Source organism: Berghia stephanieae, chromosome 5 (genome assembly GCF_034508935.2).
Source record: "Berghia stephanieae isolate SIO BIC M18660-M18661 chromosome 5, UCSD_Bste_1.3, whole genome shotgun sequence".
Classification (NCBI taxonomy): Eukaryota; Metazoa; Mollusca; class Gastropoda; order Nudibranchia; family Aeolidiidae; genus Berghia; species Berghia stephanieae.
The window spans coordinates 26,285,755-26,304,388 of NC_088364.1; the positions used below are offsets into that span (position 1 = coordinate 26,285,755).

The 18,634-nt window shown below is 37.4% G+C and overlaps 1 protein-coding gene across 1 annotated transcript in view; it reads left to right on the plus strand.

The window, feature by feature from the left end:
• Positions 1 to 11,814, plus strand: part of LOC144973905 (tuberin-like) — a 111,627-nt gene extending 99,813 nt beyond the window's left edge. Inside the window, exons 40-41 of the mRNA XM_078916791.1 lie at positions 6,349 to 6,440; positions 8,639 to 11,814. Coding sequence (XP_078772917.1) covers positions 6,349 to 6,440; positions 8,639 to 8,875 — 329 coding nt within the window. The 3' untranslated portion in view covers positions 8,876 to 11,814. The remainder of the gene's footprint in view (positions 1 to 6,348; positions 6,441 to 8,638) is intronic.
• The last annotated feature ends 6,820 nt before the right edge of the window (positions 11,815 to 18,634 follow it).

Here is an 18,634-nt window from a genome sequence, read left to right on the forward strand (position 1 = left end):
ACAGCTCCATATGAGTCCCTACAATTTTTGTTAGCATCTGCAGTCCTTTTTTTAGTTCATTCCATATGCTAAGAAGCATTTCTGGAGTTACAGCGGCACGTAAATAAGACGTTCATAGGACCTGACGCACCAAAAAATGCACATCATGACATGTTACGAATCTTAGAATTGGTGCACACTTCAAATGGGTGTCAAATAAATTGTATGTAATACCTACACATTGTGAAAAAAAGACATGTTAATTTACCTTAGTTTTTGAGTCATTAAAGTTTGTTATCAAAGGATAATCATTTTTTTAAAAATACCCTGTACTTCATTCATTCATTCATTCATTCATTCATCCCACGATCTGATGATCGTCAGGGGGATACACGGGATGGAGCTCTCACCCCTTTCCACCATTCTTCTCTATTGTTGGAATTCTCCAAGAGTTCTTCCATCTTCATTCTTGTCCATTCCTTGATATTGTCCATCCAAACTTTCCTTTGATTTCCTCTTCTTCTTCCTCCTTCAAGGGTACCCTCCATCATCGTTCTGCACAAACCTTCATACCTCACATTGTGGCCAAACCATGACAGTTTCCTTCTTCTAGCTGTGGTGATGAGGGGTTCCTGTCGTCCTGCCAGATCTTGCACATCTTCCAGTCGTCTTTATTGGTTCTGTGTTCTGTATACGCCACTTGCAGGAGTTTTCGATAACTGTTCATCTCAAAAGCAGAGATTCTGCACTCTAATTCTGCAGTTAATGTCCATGACTGGCAGCCATATAGTAAGATGGAAAGTACCAGTGAAAGTACCAAGTATTTAAATGTTGACACTTCCTCAAGTTTTTCATTATGGATTGAAATTTCTGCATGTCCATCATGTCTGCTGTTTACTAGTATCTGAGACTTTTCTGTACTTATTTCCATGCCATACTGCATTGCTTTATGTGCAAATGAGTTAGTTATATCTTGTAATTCTTGTTCGCTTTCAGCCATGAGGTTTATGTCGTCAACAAAAGGCAAATTACACTATTTTCGTCTGCCAATTGATACAGAGGTTTGATGATTTTTGAGAGCTTCACTCATAATTTTCTCTAGGAAGACGTTAAAGAGAATTGGGGAGAATATGCAGTCTTGTCTGATGCCCACATTTGTCCGGAAGAACTCACCAAGCTCATTGTTGTTGAGAATTGCACTTGTTGCAGTTCTGTAGAGTGCTTCAATTATTTGGATTCGACCTTCTTCCAAACCATAAAAACGTAGTGTATCCCACAAACTGTCATCTTTCATCTGTCATCTTTTGTCCCCTGTCAAACGCTGTCCGGAAATCTATGGAATTGTGAAATAGTTCTTTTTGGTGTTGAAGGAATTTCTCTCTCAGAATTCTGTTATTGAAGACTTGTACTGTGCTCTTTCCAGCTCAAAAACCAGCTTGCTCTTCTGCCAGGATATCATTGGTTTTTTATTTCATTCTGTTTAGTATTATCTGCAGAAGTATTTTACTTGGGTGGCTAATGAGACTTATGGTCCTATAGTTATTGCACTTTTTGAAATCTCCTTTGTACTTCAGCTTCTTGTTAATTCCTAAAAATAAGGGTCGGCAATCTTGTGTTAATCTTGTGTTGAGCTATGAGGGAGACTAAATCTTGTTCAAATGATAATTATTTCTCCCATTATAAACCCATTTATAATGGCAGTCCTTACCATTTTCACCAAGTAATCAGGAACAATGATTTGACTCAGCAGTGCCTAAGTCACATCAGTTGTATTGATATCATAGTGAAGATGGTAAGACAAGAAAGTAAAAAAAACCTGGTTAGAACAAAATCAAAGCCCATTTGTAAATGGTTGTTGAATAAGACTTAATGTCACCAAATTCCTTTCATTGTAGAATATTACGGAGAAACCCATTTCAGGTAAATTCGATATTTCTCGATTTTGAATTCAGAGAAAGTTTGTTTTTTTCTGCTGTGAACTGCATTTGGCAATTTAAAATAGCAAATCAAAACTCACCAATGTATGGATTAGAGGTGACAAAATAAAGAGAAAAACCAAACTGAAACTGTACCGTGCTCTTGTAAAACCGGTACTTCTGTATAACTGTGGCACTTGGGCGTTGACAAAATCAGAAGAAGAACATCTGGATGCCTTCCATCGCACACAGCTAAGAAGGGTACTGGACATCAAATACCCAAAAAAGATCTCAAATGAATCACTCTATAAGATCACAAAAGAAAGACCAACCTTCCTTGACATTTTACAACAACGATGGCAACTTTTCGGTCACATACTACGCAGGGACAAAAACATACCAGCTAACCAAGCCATGTCGGGATATTTCCAAAAACACGGGAACCTTTTCAGAGGAAGACCGATCACAACACTCCCTGTGATCCTAAACAAAAACCTCACAACACTTGGACAAAGCATTGGTCTCATAACGGCAGGGGACCTTGAAAATCTGAGAACCCTAGCGGAGGACCGGCAATATTGGAGACACCTCACACAGGAAATACTGGAAACAGCCAAGGCGACCCGATCTTTCGGTCGAGACGCGAAAGGCATCTAAGTCAAGTCAAGTCAAATCAAAATCAATTTACTAGGTTATATCATACAAATCAACATGATTTTTATCGGGACCAAACATTTCAAATATGTGTCTAGTTGCTCGGCAAAACAGTAACAGCAACCAGTTTCAGTGGTACATAGTCCCTGTGTGGGGAGTGGGGGGGGGGGGGGGGCACAACAGAATCAGGTATCTAGTTTCATATAATATATTTCAATCTATATTTTTTTTTAAGCTCTGTTCTATATTTGACAAACAATGGGCACAATACAAATTTTGCTTTTTAAATAAAGTAATCAAGAAATATTACTCTTAATTTTTATATTCATACATGCAGGTATTTTTTATAATATATTTTTTTAACTGGTGCTCTAATGATTAATTTTTGCTGATACATTCTTAAATAACTGTAACTGTCAATAACTTTTGATAAATTGCTGTAAATTACGTGGATAGATATTTCTTGGAAAACAATTTCCTATTTTCATTGTTTTAAGCATGGCTGTGATTGAAAGTCTTTCTTTACCTTTCAACAATCTTCGGTACTATTGTGTGCTTGCTTTTATGTCTCTTAATTCACTTATAGTGTGTCTTTATTGTCTTGGGGGTTGGATTGGGGGATGAGGGGATAAAGCTCTTTAAAAAGCTACAACTTGCTTTTGAAATTGAGTAATCTTATCAGCATAAATGGGCTTCTGTATTTTATGCATAGAATCTTCCCATAATGTGTCGGCAGTTGAAGTTAGAATTGCTTTTCATTCATATATTTTAATGGGAAGTCCCTTTCATTAACTGAAAATAGCCCGGTGACATAGCATTCAATGATAAACTACCCTGACTTCTGGTGTGATGTGAAATAGTCTCAAATTCGTTTATAAAGAGATTCAGCTAAATAGAGTTTTACTCTCAATGTGCCTCAGCATTGTTGTTTAGTTATTTTGTCTCAGTGCTGAGACATTATTAGGTCCCTATTTAAATGTTTTTTCTCAGTATACAACACCACGCTTCCATCTATAGCCATGGGCAAGCATGTCAGATAAAGATTGACCAAGTATTGGTGATGATTATATAACTTTTTCATCTGTTCCTGTTGGAAAAAAATATTATATCCTTGCTCGGAGTTGTCCTTGTTGAATTCTTTAATTTTTGTCATATTTTACAACTGATTTATACTCCTGTAAACAATTAAACCCGTTATTCAATCATTGATATGCTGAATTGAATTTGTCTGCCTATTGCTGTTAAAATCGTTTTCCTTTTTGTATTGTTTAGTTTCTTAACCAAAACTGAATGAGAAGAATGTAGATATAGATAAGATTAGTTCTACTCATCATGAAAAGTATAAATACGAATTGACAAATTAAGACGTCAACTTGTTTACTAGTCTGTTTACTGTTCTGTGTCTAAATGTCTAAAATTGAATGTTGATTTCTTACATCGTAAGATTAATCAACCACATGAGAAAGTCAAAGCAATCTTGAAAAAAGATATTAGAAATGAGCTATATATCTAATTATTTATGTTTGGACCAAAAATACACAACCATTAACTACCTTACTTTATACAGGCCTGTAAATCTTCTGACAATTGTCGGGTTTCCAACAGTACGATTTTGCTCGATCAATTCTGTTAAGTGCTGACATTTTTTTTAAATATATAAAAAGTAAAAATAAAATTTGTAACATCAAAAGACAGATCCAGCAAAAAAGAAATTCAAAGATTCCAAAACTTCAACTTTTTCACAGACAAAAAAAAAAAAAGTAAATAAAATAAATTGACTGACTCAGTCGGAATTGAGTATTATTGTTGATATTATTATCCAAATGAAAAAGTGATCCTGCTCTCCTGGTTGTCTGTCGTGCATCTTAAAGTGATACTTAGCAGCAAGAAGCTGTGGACTATAATAAGTAATGTAACAGCCTAAAAAAAGAACCAAATATCAAACACAGAACGTTTCGGGCTCAAAACCCCTCTCCAGCCATTAACTAAAACAACAAAAACATAATTACATCATTTAAAATCCAGACAGACAGCTTAGAAATATTTGGCATGTATTGGCCACAAGTAAAAGAATCTTGAAAGTTTTCATTGCTCAAAAGCTTGATATTCTATGGACAGAACGTATTTAAGAAAAATGAGTAAAGATGACTGTCTACAATAGATAGAGGGAAACTATTTAAAATTTGATATCCCTATTTTCTAGTTTGTATTTTACTTGACTTCATTTGGTATTGATCTACTGTTATCTCTATAAGGCTTTTTAGACCTTTGTAGAGAGGTGATATATCTTAGCTGTAGCATGTACTTCTTGATGAGGTAACCATCCTGAATTCAACAAAGTGAGTATGAGATTTATTTTGTACCCACCATCGAGAACTAGATACCTGCAGAAACTGGATAACTGGCAAAAGACTTTCCGATCTTTTGAAAGTACATCTGGGGTGCTTGTTTATTTTAATTCTATGGTATGAAAATATCAGACAATTGTTTCGAATTATTGCAACTAGCACACTTCAGGTCTCAGAATGTACAACATGATTGGATGTCAAGAAGTGATAATGGATGTCGGCTACAAGAACGTGCACAGAGACTTTTTTGCTTGTAAATTTGGCTGCCGCAACAATTTTGATGATTAATCATTTTAGCCTGTCTGTTATGAAACCAAAAAATGTGTGACTGTGAACAGTGTTAAATCTCACCTGTGATTTCAGTAAAATGAAGAGTAGGATGAGACATGCATAGCAAAATTACACAAGGTATAATTATAAATGCAACCACTTCATTTAAATAATTACAACAACAAACAAAAATGATCATTTTATGCTCGAATAAAAGAAATCAAAATAAGTAAAATGCTGTCAACCAGCATCTTTATCTCTAAATTATTTTCATTCAATCACTACATTAATAATCAATCACTAGTTTTACTCATTTCGATTGGTATTGTTTGAGCGTAAGACGATAATTTTTTAAAGGAGCAACCATTAGTGATGATATGGTGTAATTGCTTGTCCTTAAAAAACTGGTGGCATTCGTCGGTTTGAATTTTGACTGATTTTAAGTTTTCCTGAAGATTAAAATGTATAAAAACATAACCATAAAAAATGGCTGGGAATATTTGGTAGAAATATAAGAGGATATGGTATTTATTGTGACAAGATGAATTTTTTTTGGTTTGTTTTATTTCTTTAGAATATTTTTTCACTGTTCTATGCGTGTAGGCTATTTTTTAATTTACATTGTGTGAAAATGGTATAAAAACTATTTTTAAAATCTAAGATTTAAAAAATTTACCATTTTATCTCATCCACAAAACCAAGGAAGTGAATGAATGTATTATTGCATTGATACCTATTTAACTAGAATGGTATTTAGAAATTGGGAGTTAACATTGATGGGTTAAAGTGGAGTGCGATAGAAAGCAAAGTCCTACGAAGGCTTTTGACTACACTGGTAAGATGGAGGACCGACATTTATTACTAGATGGGCAAATGGTCTTGACTTCTATTTTCCATTTGCATGCACTTCTCGGGTCTAGCCTTTCTACCCAGTCTATCAGTCTAATTGCTTTAACCAATATTCTATAGTTCAAAGTATGGAATGCCCATAAATTAGCATTGAGAAAAAACAAAAACTCTCAAAATGAATTGAATATTTACAGTCTACTCTGAAAAGAAAATAACAATGATGAATGACTGCTATGCCATTTCCTCTTATATAAACCAAATAATAAAGTCTGAGAATGACCTGCGTTACTCTACTTGTGTGAAATTATTAGCTTATCGTTCTATCTTCCCAGATATTGCTGACATCTTAGGCCATACCCATACCAAGATCATCTCTGACAAAAATCTGCCCCTGTTGGTCAGGCAGATTGCTATTCATTGTAACGTAAGTAGCATGGGATCGTCTAGATAAAAAAAAGTTGTAACAAAAGGTCATTTCCTAACATTCAACACAATAAGACATGATTTTTAAGTAACTCAAGGATTATTCAAATGATTAGGCTTTCAACAGTTTCTGTGAATTAAATATTAGTAAATGACCATAAAACTGAAATTGTCATGAGAAGCTATTCCACTTATACTTTTGGTGACAGGTACTCAGTTTTTTGTTTATTTTTCTTCATTTACCCCAGAGAAACTGATGGAAATTAAGTTCTTTTGCAATTTTTCAAAAGAACTTTATTGTATGTTGTTTTTGTTTTTTTAATATCAAAACTTTACACCAAAATAATCAAAAACAAAAAAAAAAAACCGCTTTAGGCTTTGTATTTATTGATTATTTATTTAATTATTTATGTATCTGTTATTTGTTCATTCATTTCATTTTGAACTTTTTTACCTTAAAATGAAATTTCCTATGCCATCTTAAATTCTCCAATTATTTATGTGAGATCTGAGTCACATTGCTGTAACTGCTGCCTTGGTAAAAACAGTAAAGATATGTTGTTAGCATGGAACTGAGTCATCTCATATGATGGAGGCCTGGCCTACCCGTGTATACTGAGGATGTTTATTAGAAGGACTGTTCCTTGATGAGACTTACCCTCTTACACAATTGTACCCCTTTGAGGCCTTGTCTGGATTTTAAAAAATAGTCATTAATTTAAAGGGTCAATTTCAAGCCTCTTTCCCGTGGCTCTGTTTTTTGTTTTTGACCTTGTTTTTTTTTTTTTGCCCCAGCTCAGGCTGTACTAAATAGATATGTTTTATAAAATGTTATTTTTAGAGGTGAGGATGTAAGTTTAGATTATTGTAAATTTCCTCCTCTTCCTCTATCTATTACAGTCCACTCCGGATAATCGCAACACCTTGGAATCAGTGAAAATGTTGTGGTTAACTGAAGTTGCAATTAACCGAAGTTGAGCTTCCTGTCCATTATTGCAATATTTTACACATAAATGGTAAACACAAACCATCGTTGTAAACATTGTTCTGAGTCCACCATAGACTGAGCAATTTGATTTTTTTAAAAACAACATATGGCAGCCTGTGTAGATTTTGACAAGCAAAAGCAGCTTTGATGCAAGCCGACATCTTACTCAGTTCAGATTGGATTCACTTTCACTCTCTTGTTCTCAACATTTGTAAGAGTCAAAGAGATTAGCCATGATGAGAGACAATAAGCTCTCACCAAACCTGTTGGACACAATGCACAGTAATGCACAGTTGTGTCAATCCCACAACAAAGGATATCGCTCAGTCTCTCTTTACAACTGTCATGTTCTACCTGATGCCTAAACTATGCCCAGCCCCCTTGCCTCCTATTTGATAGTCACAGATGACATCACAAACCCATACTACAAAGCCCCGCCTTTTTTGTCCCTTATAGAATGGTGAAACAATACTGCAGCATTAAGTCAAGCTCATTCTCGATTCTTAAACCTGTCATGATTTCACCAATTATTAAATTTAATCATAATATTTTTTTTATTTCTTGCTTGAATTTGACACTTTTTAAGGTCGATAATTTGTTGCGATTAACCGAAGTTTGTTGCGATTAACCAGTGACTTTTATATAGAATTAATTCCATTTCTTGGGAAATGTTGCGTTTAACTGAAAGTTGTGATTAACCAAGTTGCGAATATCCGGAGTGGACTTTACTACTACTACTACTACTACTACTACTACTACTACTACTACTACTACTACTACTACTACTACTACTACTACTACTACTACTACTACTACTACTACTACTATTACTACTACTACTACTACTACTACCACCACCACCACCACCACTACCACTACTACTACTACTACTACTACTACTACTACTACTACTACTACTACTACTACTACTACTACTACTACTACTACTACTACTGCTATTACTACTACTACTACTACTACGACTAATACTACTACTACTACTACTACTACTACTACTACTACTACCACCACCACGATTATTATTATTATTATTATTGTTATTATTATTATTATTATTATTATTGGTATTATTATTATTCATTGTCTTTCTTCTTAGCTATCAATATGGCTTATAAGTTCGGAAATATAATATGTTGCAAATGTTTTATTTTGTTTGACTGTATTACACTTGTTGTGTCAATCCCTGACAGCTTGCCTCCATGGTGCTACAACGTCAGCAGTCTTCAGTGGGGAGTCCTGAGGTGTTTGCCTCAAACTGGCTGGAAAGACTGCGCAAGATTAAACTTCTAAAGAAGAGAGTTATGGAACACTACGCAGAGAAAAATGTCTCAGATATGACAACCAACCCAATGCATGGATGGCCACACTCCAAGGCTGGGGGTGATGCAGTGGGAATAGGTGTAGAGGATTTCACAGATTATGTTTGATGGATTTGTCTGTATTTTGTAAGATAAACTTTATGCAGTGAGGGAATAATAGACCTTAAGTAATCAACTTCAGTTGGATTCATATTACAATGAAACCTTGCCATGCAACCCTCTCCCCCGTCTCTTCTCTTTACCAGCAACCTAATGATGACCATGCACTGTATTCAATTCATATCAAATCTAGATATCCGGAAAAACAATGCTGGTTTCTCATTGGCTGAATGTCTTGGTGATATATCTAGCATAGTATTATGTATCATTCAAAATTGCATGATCTCTAGTGTTACATCAGGTATTGCATGATTCTCATGACACTTAGTCACTTTCATTCTTTTACTCCCTCTGATTATAGAGTGGGAACTTTTCTTTCCCATTGACCCACTTTTCATTTTAAATATTCCTCCTGTAAGTTATTAAAGAGTTTCAAATTCCCTGATTTGACACGTTTTGTTCGACCATTCTTTTGACCTAAGTTGCAGAGGACAATTTTGATCCATGCGTTAGGAGATAACCAAGAGAAGTGAAGAATATTCTTCTATTATTGGCTAATTTGGTCTACAAGAATGAAGGAAGGCATTCACGATTTGATGAGGTTTTCTCCTATTGATAGATAACCATTTAGAGTGCCAAAATGACAACGAAACTCATGTGCCATACAGAAACAGATGCCGGCCTCGATACACAGATATCATCTTCAAACTGTATGGCAATGCCAATGACCTTCGGAGGACATGAAATTTGTTACCAGAATCAGAATCTATCTTTGATCTACTCCTGGGGAATGCAAGAAGAGTGAAATGACGATAAATAAATGAAAATATCAAATTTAAAAAAAAAAAATTTGGTGTGAAATATAATTTACTTGACGTGGAATGGCCCCTTTGGAAAATTTTATAGGTATCTATTTTACTTACCTTAAATCCTTTGACCATTTATTTATTTTTTTATTTTTTTTTGGTAACTGAATTGACTTTAAATTAAGAAAAGCGTGAAAACACTCCTTAAAAATAAATCCACAAATTCTTGGCAATTTAATGCATGATATAAGCTTGTCATGTTCTTTTACTACCTAGTTGTGATCCGATGCCTCAAATTGGTTTTATGATGATTTGCACTAGATACTGAAAATTGATACTTATAGAAAATGCCAGTAGGACGTGCTGTGATAACAAAAAGTGCAAGTCGGGTAGTTTTTATTTAGTCCTTCCAATTCTAGTCAAACCTCAAAACAGTATGTGGTTTGTTTTTTGTTGTTGTTTTTGAAAATGATAGTAACAAAATGTTTGATGAAAACTATTAGATTAGGATTGGTCATCAAGCATACATTTTGTTGTGAATTTCACCACCCACTTAGTTAGGGTTTTCATTTTAAAAATTCTAAAGGCATTAGTAAAGTTTAAGTTCGTTTATTTATGGGCTTTCGCCAGAACCATTTACAAAAAGAATAATGTCATTTATAAAACAGTGCATAAATAGATAAATAAAACAATCCAATAATCCTTAATTTGGCCAAAAAAAAAAAAATTTTTTTTTAAATAAAGTAATTATGTAAAAGTAAATGAAGCGATTGGTAAGATCTACAGTTAAAAATAACAAACTTAAATCAAATTAATAAGCTTTATTGAGAAGAATGAATGCACTTTCCATAAAGAATTATAGGGGGGGAATTTTTTTTTCAATTAGAACTTTGAATTGACATTTGGGCATCTGCTTACCCTGACACATTGAGGAAGTGGGTCACATTTATTGATATCAAAATGTGCAATGTGTAAACTGCAGTCTGTTTAAGATAAACTCCTTGGGACAGGTTCATTTTATCCAAAACTCAAGGGGAACGACTTTTCAGAGACACAAACTTTTGTTTAAAATCTACTCGTTGTCCCCCTTTAATGAATACACTTTTCCCCAGAAAAAACGACCCAGTTTCCTGTTAAGCGTGGCTAAACTGTATAAATAAAATTCCCTTTATTCATCTGATAGGGGGAATCTGTCTTTAGTGTCTATTCCAACGAAAGACTGGAATAACCCAGGCATCAGCCGTAATGCAGCGCCGCAAATTGGGCTAGGGCGAGGTGACTTGCTCAAGGCCACACAGCGCAGCGCAGGTAATGGACCTCGCTACCTTTCGGGTACGAAGCAAATAAACGAGGGGGGGGGGATGATTGAGAGACTCCTTGTCCATCCCAGTCATGCAAATCCAGGTTGATGAGTTTATCCTATCGGGACTAGCTCAGGGATGGAGTTTACCATACATTCTAATTAATCTACAAATGATTAAGAGCAGAAAAGCCTCAGCGTTTTTTTTAAAGCAAGAGTTTATCCCAATGCAGTTTATCTTAAGCGGACAGTAGTGTATTTATGTTGGTTGATGCATAATGGGTTATTTTGCAAAAGTTCTGTTTGATTCATGCATTTACATTGCAAAAAAAATAATTTAAAAAGCATTACACAGTATTAAGTTTTCTTGTTTGCTTTGGTAGTTTGTTTTGTTGTTTTTTTTTCACGATAATGTGTAGGTACTGTTTTGTCTTGCAACCCCAACTCAAAGCTATATATATGAAGCACAGAAAGACTTGTCGCGTACATTCAGTATACAGTGGAATCTGTACAAAGTCAACACTCATAAATTCAAATTCTTTTTCAAGTCAACACCTCTTGTTGGTCCCAAATTTTGTGTTCTTTTTTCCTATTTTCCGTTGATAATGAAAAAGCCAACCTTGCTCTAAGTCAACCAATCGTTCTGGTATGGCACTGTTGGCTTTATCAGGATTTCACTGTATTTTGAATTATTGTCAAATCACTTGGCATAATGTTTTGTTTTTTAAATTTATTTATCGCATACACTAAATATTCACACTGTTTATTTTATGATATATTGATAATTTATTTGTATGAAAGCAATTTTGAAGCTGTTGAAAAATAAATTTTGATTTCATTTTTTTTAGTTTTTGATTTTTCTATCTAAAGATTCGTCTTGCTTCTCAAAAAATAGGCATTTAGGTGCCATTTCCAGTGTGTCAATGTATGATGATCTCACAGAAGCTGAAATTTCCCTTTGGACTGGGGAACGTTAACCACCTGGACTGGTAGGTTCGACATTGGTCTGGTTCCTTGCTGTCTCTTCTATCCACTTAAACTATTTGACCTTTAAAGGTGACTTTTTGGTCCTTGTTCTGGAATGAGATGATGTTTGCCTATATCCAAAGTCTTTTGCAATGTGCTATGAGCATGGCAGTCGAAAGTACAGCTGAACCTACCATAACGGAAACCTCTATACTATAAGACGGAATCTCGTCCTAATGGAACCTGTCTAATGCGAAAACGGAACACCAACATTCTGCTCCCATTTGAAAAATCTCCCTATGTAAGACGGACAATTTTCCCCGATATAATGGATTTTCTCAATAAAGTGAAGAAAATTTCTACTTCCTGATATCTGATCCAATATTTCACACGTCTTTATCGTGCCGCAGTAAGCAAATAAAGTTTATGACTCTGCCCGTGAGTGCGTCATTGCTTCTCAGATGCTCAGAAACTTCAGTGCATTTATTATTCACTGCGTATTATGACCTTCCGTTGATTTCGACACTTATTTGACGATTGTAAATGGACAGTCACACCGTTGGCTTCAATATACCGACAAAAAGTTATTAATGAAGTAGAAATTGCGATTTGGGACGTCGTTTATTTGCTGAAGGAAACCAATGACATTGCACTTCTGTTAAAATCCGAGGACAACACCTGAGCCCAATTTCATGTAGACGGACTGGATTTAGTTATTAACAGTCTAGTAAATGACTTGCTAGTCTTAAGCCTAAGCGGAGCGAGTCTCTTGCCTAGAAGTGGGCGTTGTAAGGACGGTGACTAATTCGGCTATTTTGTGCTGGTAACATCACGCTATCTAGTACACGATGGCAGGTAAGTTACCAGCCTTCATTCTTTCAACGCAAAATATTTCCAAAGAGGAAATTAGCAGCACATCCGGTATAGACAATATTTCGTTCCGTTTCATATTTGAACTTACTTTTGCCATGATGAATCAAATCACGCAGACCTGCCTACTTAAAAATTGTAGTCGCTAAAGTTAACTTTATAGATCAGCAATTTACTTACACAAAGAACAAATAACATTTCAAAATCCTTAAAATTATGTAGTCTGATATCAACGTTAATTTTAAATAAGTTTTAATAACTTTGAGATGCTCATGAAGTTCTGAAATTCGTAATAGTAGGCAGGTCTGAATCGCGTGACATTGACCGTCGACTGATAGACTACAATGGTGTCCGTGGTCGACTGTCAATTCTATGTTTAGGCCAATGAAAGTTTCATTGAAACTCAAACAAATTGAACAAAAAAAAAAAAAACAAACAAAAAAACACGGAAAGTGTGTCTGATGAATCACATTATTTCAGTCGGTTAATTAGCCAGCAGAATAACTCTCGTCTCCACTACACTGGGTGGGGTTCCCGACCTCCCATTGTGGGCATTGAGGTACTTGCAACTTCTTCTATCCCCTTATACCTGCTTTCTGTCTTTGTCTTAGTTTTGTCCTGATCCTGGCCGGAGTCCTTGGCTTGGAGGGAAACAGTCGAATGTATAGTAATAGTTTTGGGACATTACATTTTTTTCCTTGTTGATCATGTTTCTGTTATGTAATGTATCATGTTTTGTTTACATATTATATATGATTTGTAAGCATTTGAGTGTACTCCTCTTAGTGGGGACCTGCGCTTGTGTCTAGATGAGACTTTCGGTTTTAGGTGATATCAAAGTACTTTGATAGTGTATCTACATCTGTTTACTATTTGAACCAATTCCCCTTTGTCTTTAATGAATTGCAAGCGCCGTGAAACCCTTAAAAACGTAAAAACAAACATCTCCACTATACTTTCTAATCGTTATTGGGGGGGGGGTGGGGGGTTGGTTTGTTTTTGTTTTGTTTTTTGTTGTTTTTTTTTTTGGGGGGGGGGGGGGGGTTGTTGTTCTTTAACGCAAACCCTTCGATTCGAGTTTCCCTTAACTCGCAACTTGCGAGCCGATTAGATTAACAAAAATGTGTACTTTCGACGATCTGCGCTTATCCTTTAGATTTTTATAGCCATTGTCAATAGCAACAGGACACTTTCTGCCCCTGTCATTCGTAACCGACGTATTTTCCATCCGAATCGAAGTTCTCTCAATCTAAAATTAGCTGTTATCTTGTCGACGCTGTGATGTATCCTAGTCACTCGTCTCAGACTAAGCTTGAAGTTCGGCCTGGGCAAATGACTAAAACGGCACACTTAACCCGAAGGTACCGTGATTTTAGCCTGTGACTTGCTTAGAGTCCAAACAGAGTTAGCCCGTCGTCAGCACGTTCCCGTTCCGTGCCCAACCCGTGATCTACCCGTCGCCTATCCGTAGAAAAAAACGGATTGTCGCTGGACTGGCGACGTCCTACCGCCCGTTCCAGCGCATGATTTGAGGAAACATGGATGGTGAGCTCTTGACTTTTTTTTACTATTTAGAACAGGCGAAGATATTGGGTTCATAGTATCCACCAGAAGAGAGAAAGCTACGGGGAGTTCTACCACCTTGTAGATGAAGTGCTGAATGATGGAGAACAGTGCTTAAAGTACATTCGGATTAAACCAAGCACTTTTTACTTGCTGCTTGACATTCCTGGGTTCGAGCCTCGCTCGGTGCATAATTGAGTCATTGGAAAAGACTCTTTACTCACATTCTCTCACAGTATTCAGTGTAAAATGAGTACATGGTCGTCAACAGCGTTGTCTCAATCCAAAAAAAAAAATTTAATATCGCCTAACAGGCGTCATGTTCCGTTCTACATGTTGTGTTGCTATTGGTCGGGGATCCTTTGTAAAGCGCTTTGAGCACATTTAGTGGATATTGCTCTATATAAAGGCTCTATATTTTCTTTAGATGAACAATGTTTGAATATCCATCATCTGTTTTATCATACAAAACCTGGCATTTTCTCACAGCCTCTATCAAAATTTCGGTTTCCATGATGAATCAAGAGAGAGAATGAGAAGGAAAAAAACGGGTCCGAATTTTAGTGCAACAGTAAAATGAAAACTCCAGCAAAACGACGGGTGTACCACCGAAACACCTCGGGTAGGTCACGGGTGTGCTACGGGTTCAGCGCTGGGTGAAAACTTGCCACTCCAACAGGTTAATGGGAAAGCATAGTACTTCAGACCCGTAAAAAAGTTACGGGAACTAGGCAACAGTGGGGAGTGATCCTGAGAATCAGGGCGGTGTACACCAGTGGGGAGTGAACGTGGGACTATGTAAAAAGGATATCAGTAGGAAATAAATCTGGGACTAAAGGGAGATGGATACCATTGGGAGTTGAAGCCGGATATGGGAGTTGAGTACTAGAGGAGAATGAACCAGACACTATTGGAGATGGGCGCCAGTGGGGAGTGAACCTGGGACTCAGGGAAGTGCACACCAATTGGGAGTTAACCTGGGAATGTGGGAGATGGATAATTGTGGGTATCCGAGCCAAACTATAGGAGTTGGGTACCAGAGGAGAATAAACCTGACACTATAGGAGATGGGCGCCAGTGGGGAGTGAACCTTGGACTCAGGGAAGTGCACACCAATTGGGAGTTAACCTGGGACTGTGGGAGATGGATAACTGTGGGTATCCGAGCCAAACTTAAGGAGTTGGGTACCAGAAGAGAATGAACTTGACACTATAGGAGGTGGGCGCCAGTGGGGAGTGAACCTGGGACTATGTAAAAAGGATATCAGTGGGAAATAAACCTGTGACTAAAGGGAGATGGATACCATTGAAAGTTGAAGCCGGTACTGAGAGTTTGATACCAGAGGAGAATGAACCTGACACTATAGGAGATGGGCCCCAGTGGGGAGTGAACCTTGGACTCAGGGAAGTGCACAACAATTGGGAGTTAACCTTGGACTGTGGAAGATGGATAACTGTGGGTATCCGAGCCAAACTTAAGGAGTTGGGTACCAGAAGAGAATGAACTTGACACTATAGGAGGTGGGCGCCAGTGGGGAGTGAGCCTGGGACTATGTAAAAAGGATATCAGTGGGAAATAAACCTGTGACTAAAGGGAGATGGATACCATTGAAAGTTGAAGCCGGATATGGGAGTTTGGTACCAGAGGAGAATGAACCTGAAACTATAGGAGGTGGGCGCCAGTGGGGAGTGAACCTTGGACTCAGGGAAGTGCACACCAATGTTATCCATCTCCCTTTAGTCCCAGGTTTATTTCCCACTGATATCCTTTTTACATAATCCCAGGTTCACTCCCGACTGGCGCCCACCACTTATAGTGTCAGGTTCATTCTCCTCTGGTATCAAACTCTCAGATCGGGCTTCAACTTTCAATGGTATCCATCTCCCTTTAGTCCCAGGTTTATTTCCCATTGATATCCTTTTTACATAGTCCCAGGTTCACTCCCCAATGGCGCCCACCTCCTATAGTGTCAGGTTCATTCTCCAATGGTACCAAACTCTCATATCCGGCTTCAACTTCCAATGGTATCCATCTCCCTTTAGTCCCAGGTTTATTTCCCACTGATATCCTTTTTACATAATCCCAGGTTCACTCCCCACTGGCGCCCACCTCCTATGTGTCAGGTTTATTTTCCTCTGGTACCAAACTCTCATATCCGGCTTCAACTCCCAATGGTATCCATCTCCCTTTAGTCCCAGGTTTATTTCCCACTGATATCCTTTTTACATAGTCCCAGGTTAACTCCCCACTGGTGTGCAATTCCCTGAGTCCCAGGTTCACTCCCCACTGGCGCCCACCTCCTATAGTGTCAGGTTCATTCTCCTCTGGTACCCAACTCCTTAAGTTTGGCTCGGATACCCACAGTTATCCATCTCCCACAGCCCCAGGTTAACTCCCGATTGGTGTGCACTTCCCTGAGTCCCAGGTTCACTCCCCACTGGCGCCCATCTCCTATAGTGTCAGGTTCATTCTCCTCTGGTACTCAACTCCCATATCCGGCTTCAACTTTCAATGGTATTCTCCCTTTAGTCCCAGGTTTTTTCCCCACTGATATCTTGCTTACATAGTCCCAGGTTCACTCCCCACTGGCGCCCACCTCCTATAGTGTCAGGTTCATTCTCCTCTGGTACTCAACTCCCATATCCGGCTTCAACTTTCAATGGTATCCATTTCCCTTTAGTCCCAGGTTTATTTCCTACTGATATCCTTTTTACATAGTCCCAGGTTCACTCCCCACTGATATTCTTTTTACATAGTCCCAGGTTCACTTCCCATTGGTGTACACCGCCCTGATTCCCAGGATTACCCCCCACTGTTGCCTAGTTCCCATAACTTTGCTGGATATTGTCGGGTTTCGGCGGGTTTCGTAAAAAAGCACTAATTCTTTTTTACGAAACCCGCTGATAACCTTAGTCTCAGGTTCACTCCCGACTGGTGTACACTTCCCTGAGTCTCGGGTTCACTCCCCACAGTTGTCTACTTCCCATAAGTTTGCTGGACATTGTTGGGTTTCGGCGGGTTTCGTAAAAAAGCACTAGTTCTTTTTTACGAAACCCGCCGAAACCCAGTCCCAGGTTCACTCCCCAATGGTGTACACTTCCCTGAGTTCTAGGTTCACTCCCCGCTGCCACCTACTTCCCATAACATTGTCGGGATTCGTTGGGTTTCGCAGGGTTTCGTAAAAAAGACACACCGGTCATCGAACCCCTGGTTGGGTGGTCGAGGAGTTCAGAAAAACTAGCAACCCGTGGGGATCGGTTAGCTTCGGACTCGTTCGGGTGACGTCCTAGCAACAGAGCCGGGACATAACACTTAAATTTGACCGTCTCTCTACCACCCAAGGACTCCGACAAGGGAAAGGACAAAACCAAGGAGTTAATCTCATTCCAAGACAATGACAAAAAGCAAGCTGGAAAACAGATATAGGGGGAAAGTAAAGAAGACACAGTAAGTGACCTACCTGTACACTATGGGAGGTCAGGAACCCCATCCAGAGACACATAAAGTGACCTCTGCCTAATATGAGAGGTCAAAAAAACCTACTCATAATAATTGACTGAGAAACAAGAAGTTGAAGTAGATTAAAGAGTTTCAACCCAAAGTGTTTATTCATCAATATAACATTATATTATATTTTTCTATGGTATTAACCTTACGTTTGAAACCAATACACGATAGACGACAATCCAGTGGGATATTACATAATATAAACTCTTGGTCGCTTGAATGTAAACATTTGAACATAAACAAGTCAGCCCTAACATAATCTCTGATTATCCGATTCGAATTCAAATGTGGTGAAATAAGAGTATTTTTTTGTAATAAGTGACGTGTTAGTGTTATTAATGATTTAGCTAAAAGCAGAAATGCCATGTAAAATTATTACAATGTTTTTTTAAAAAAAAGGTCCTGTCTTTTCCGTATCACATCGATATATAACAAAGACATTTCCAAATTCTGGTCATGCATTCATTCATTCAATGCACTTGAAATGAAGACCTAAACAAAAACATTCTAACATATACATTGGTAAGTAAAGGTTGGTATGACATGTACAATGATTATATTTTACCCACCAAAATTTCATAATATGCAGTTTCCAGCTGAATAAGTCGATTATAAGAATGCACCAACCACAAAGACTCAATGAGAAAATAAAATGGAATGAGTTTTATAATTCTTTAAATAACTTTGCTATCTTTTGGCGTCAAGTTAAATTGTCTATTTTTAAATTTTGAAACAATAAATAAATAAATGAAATCT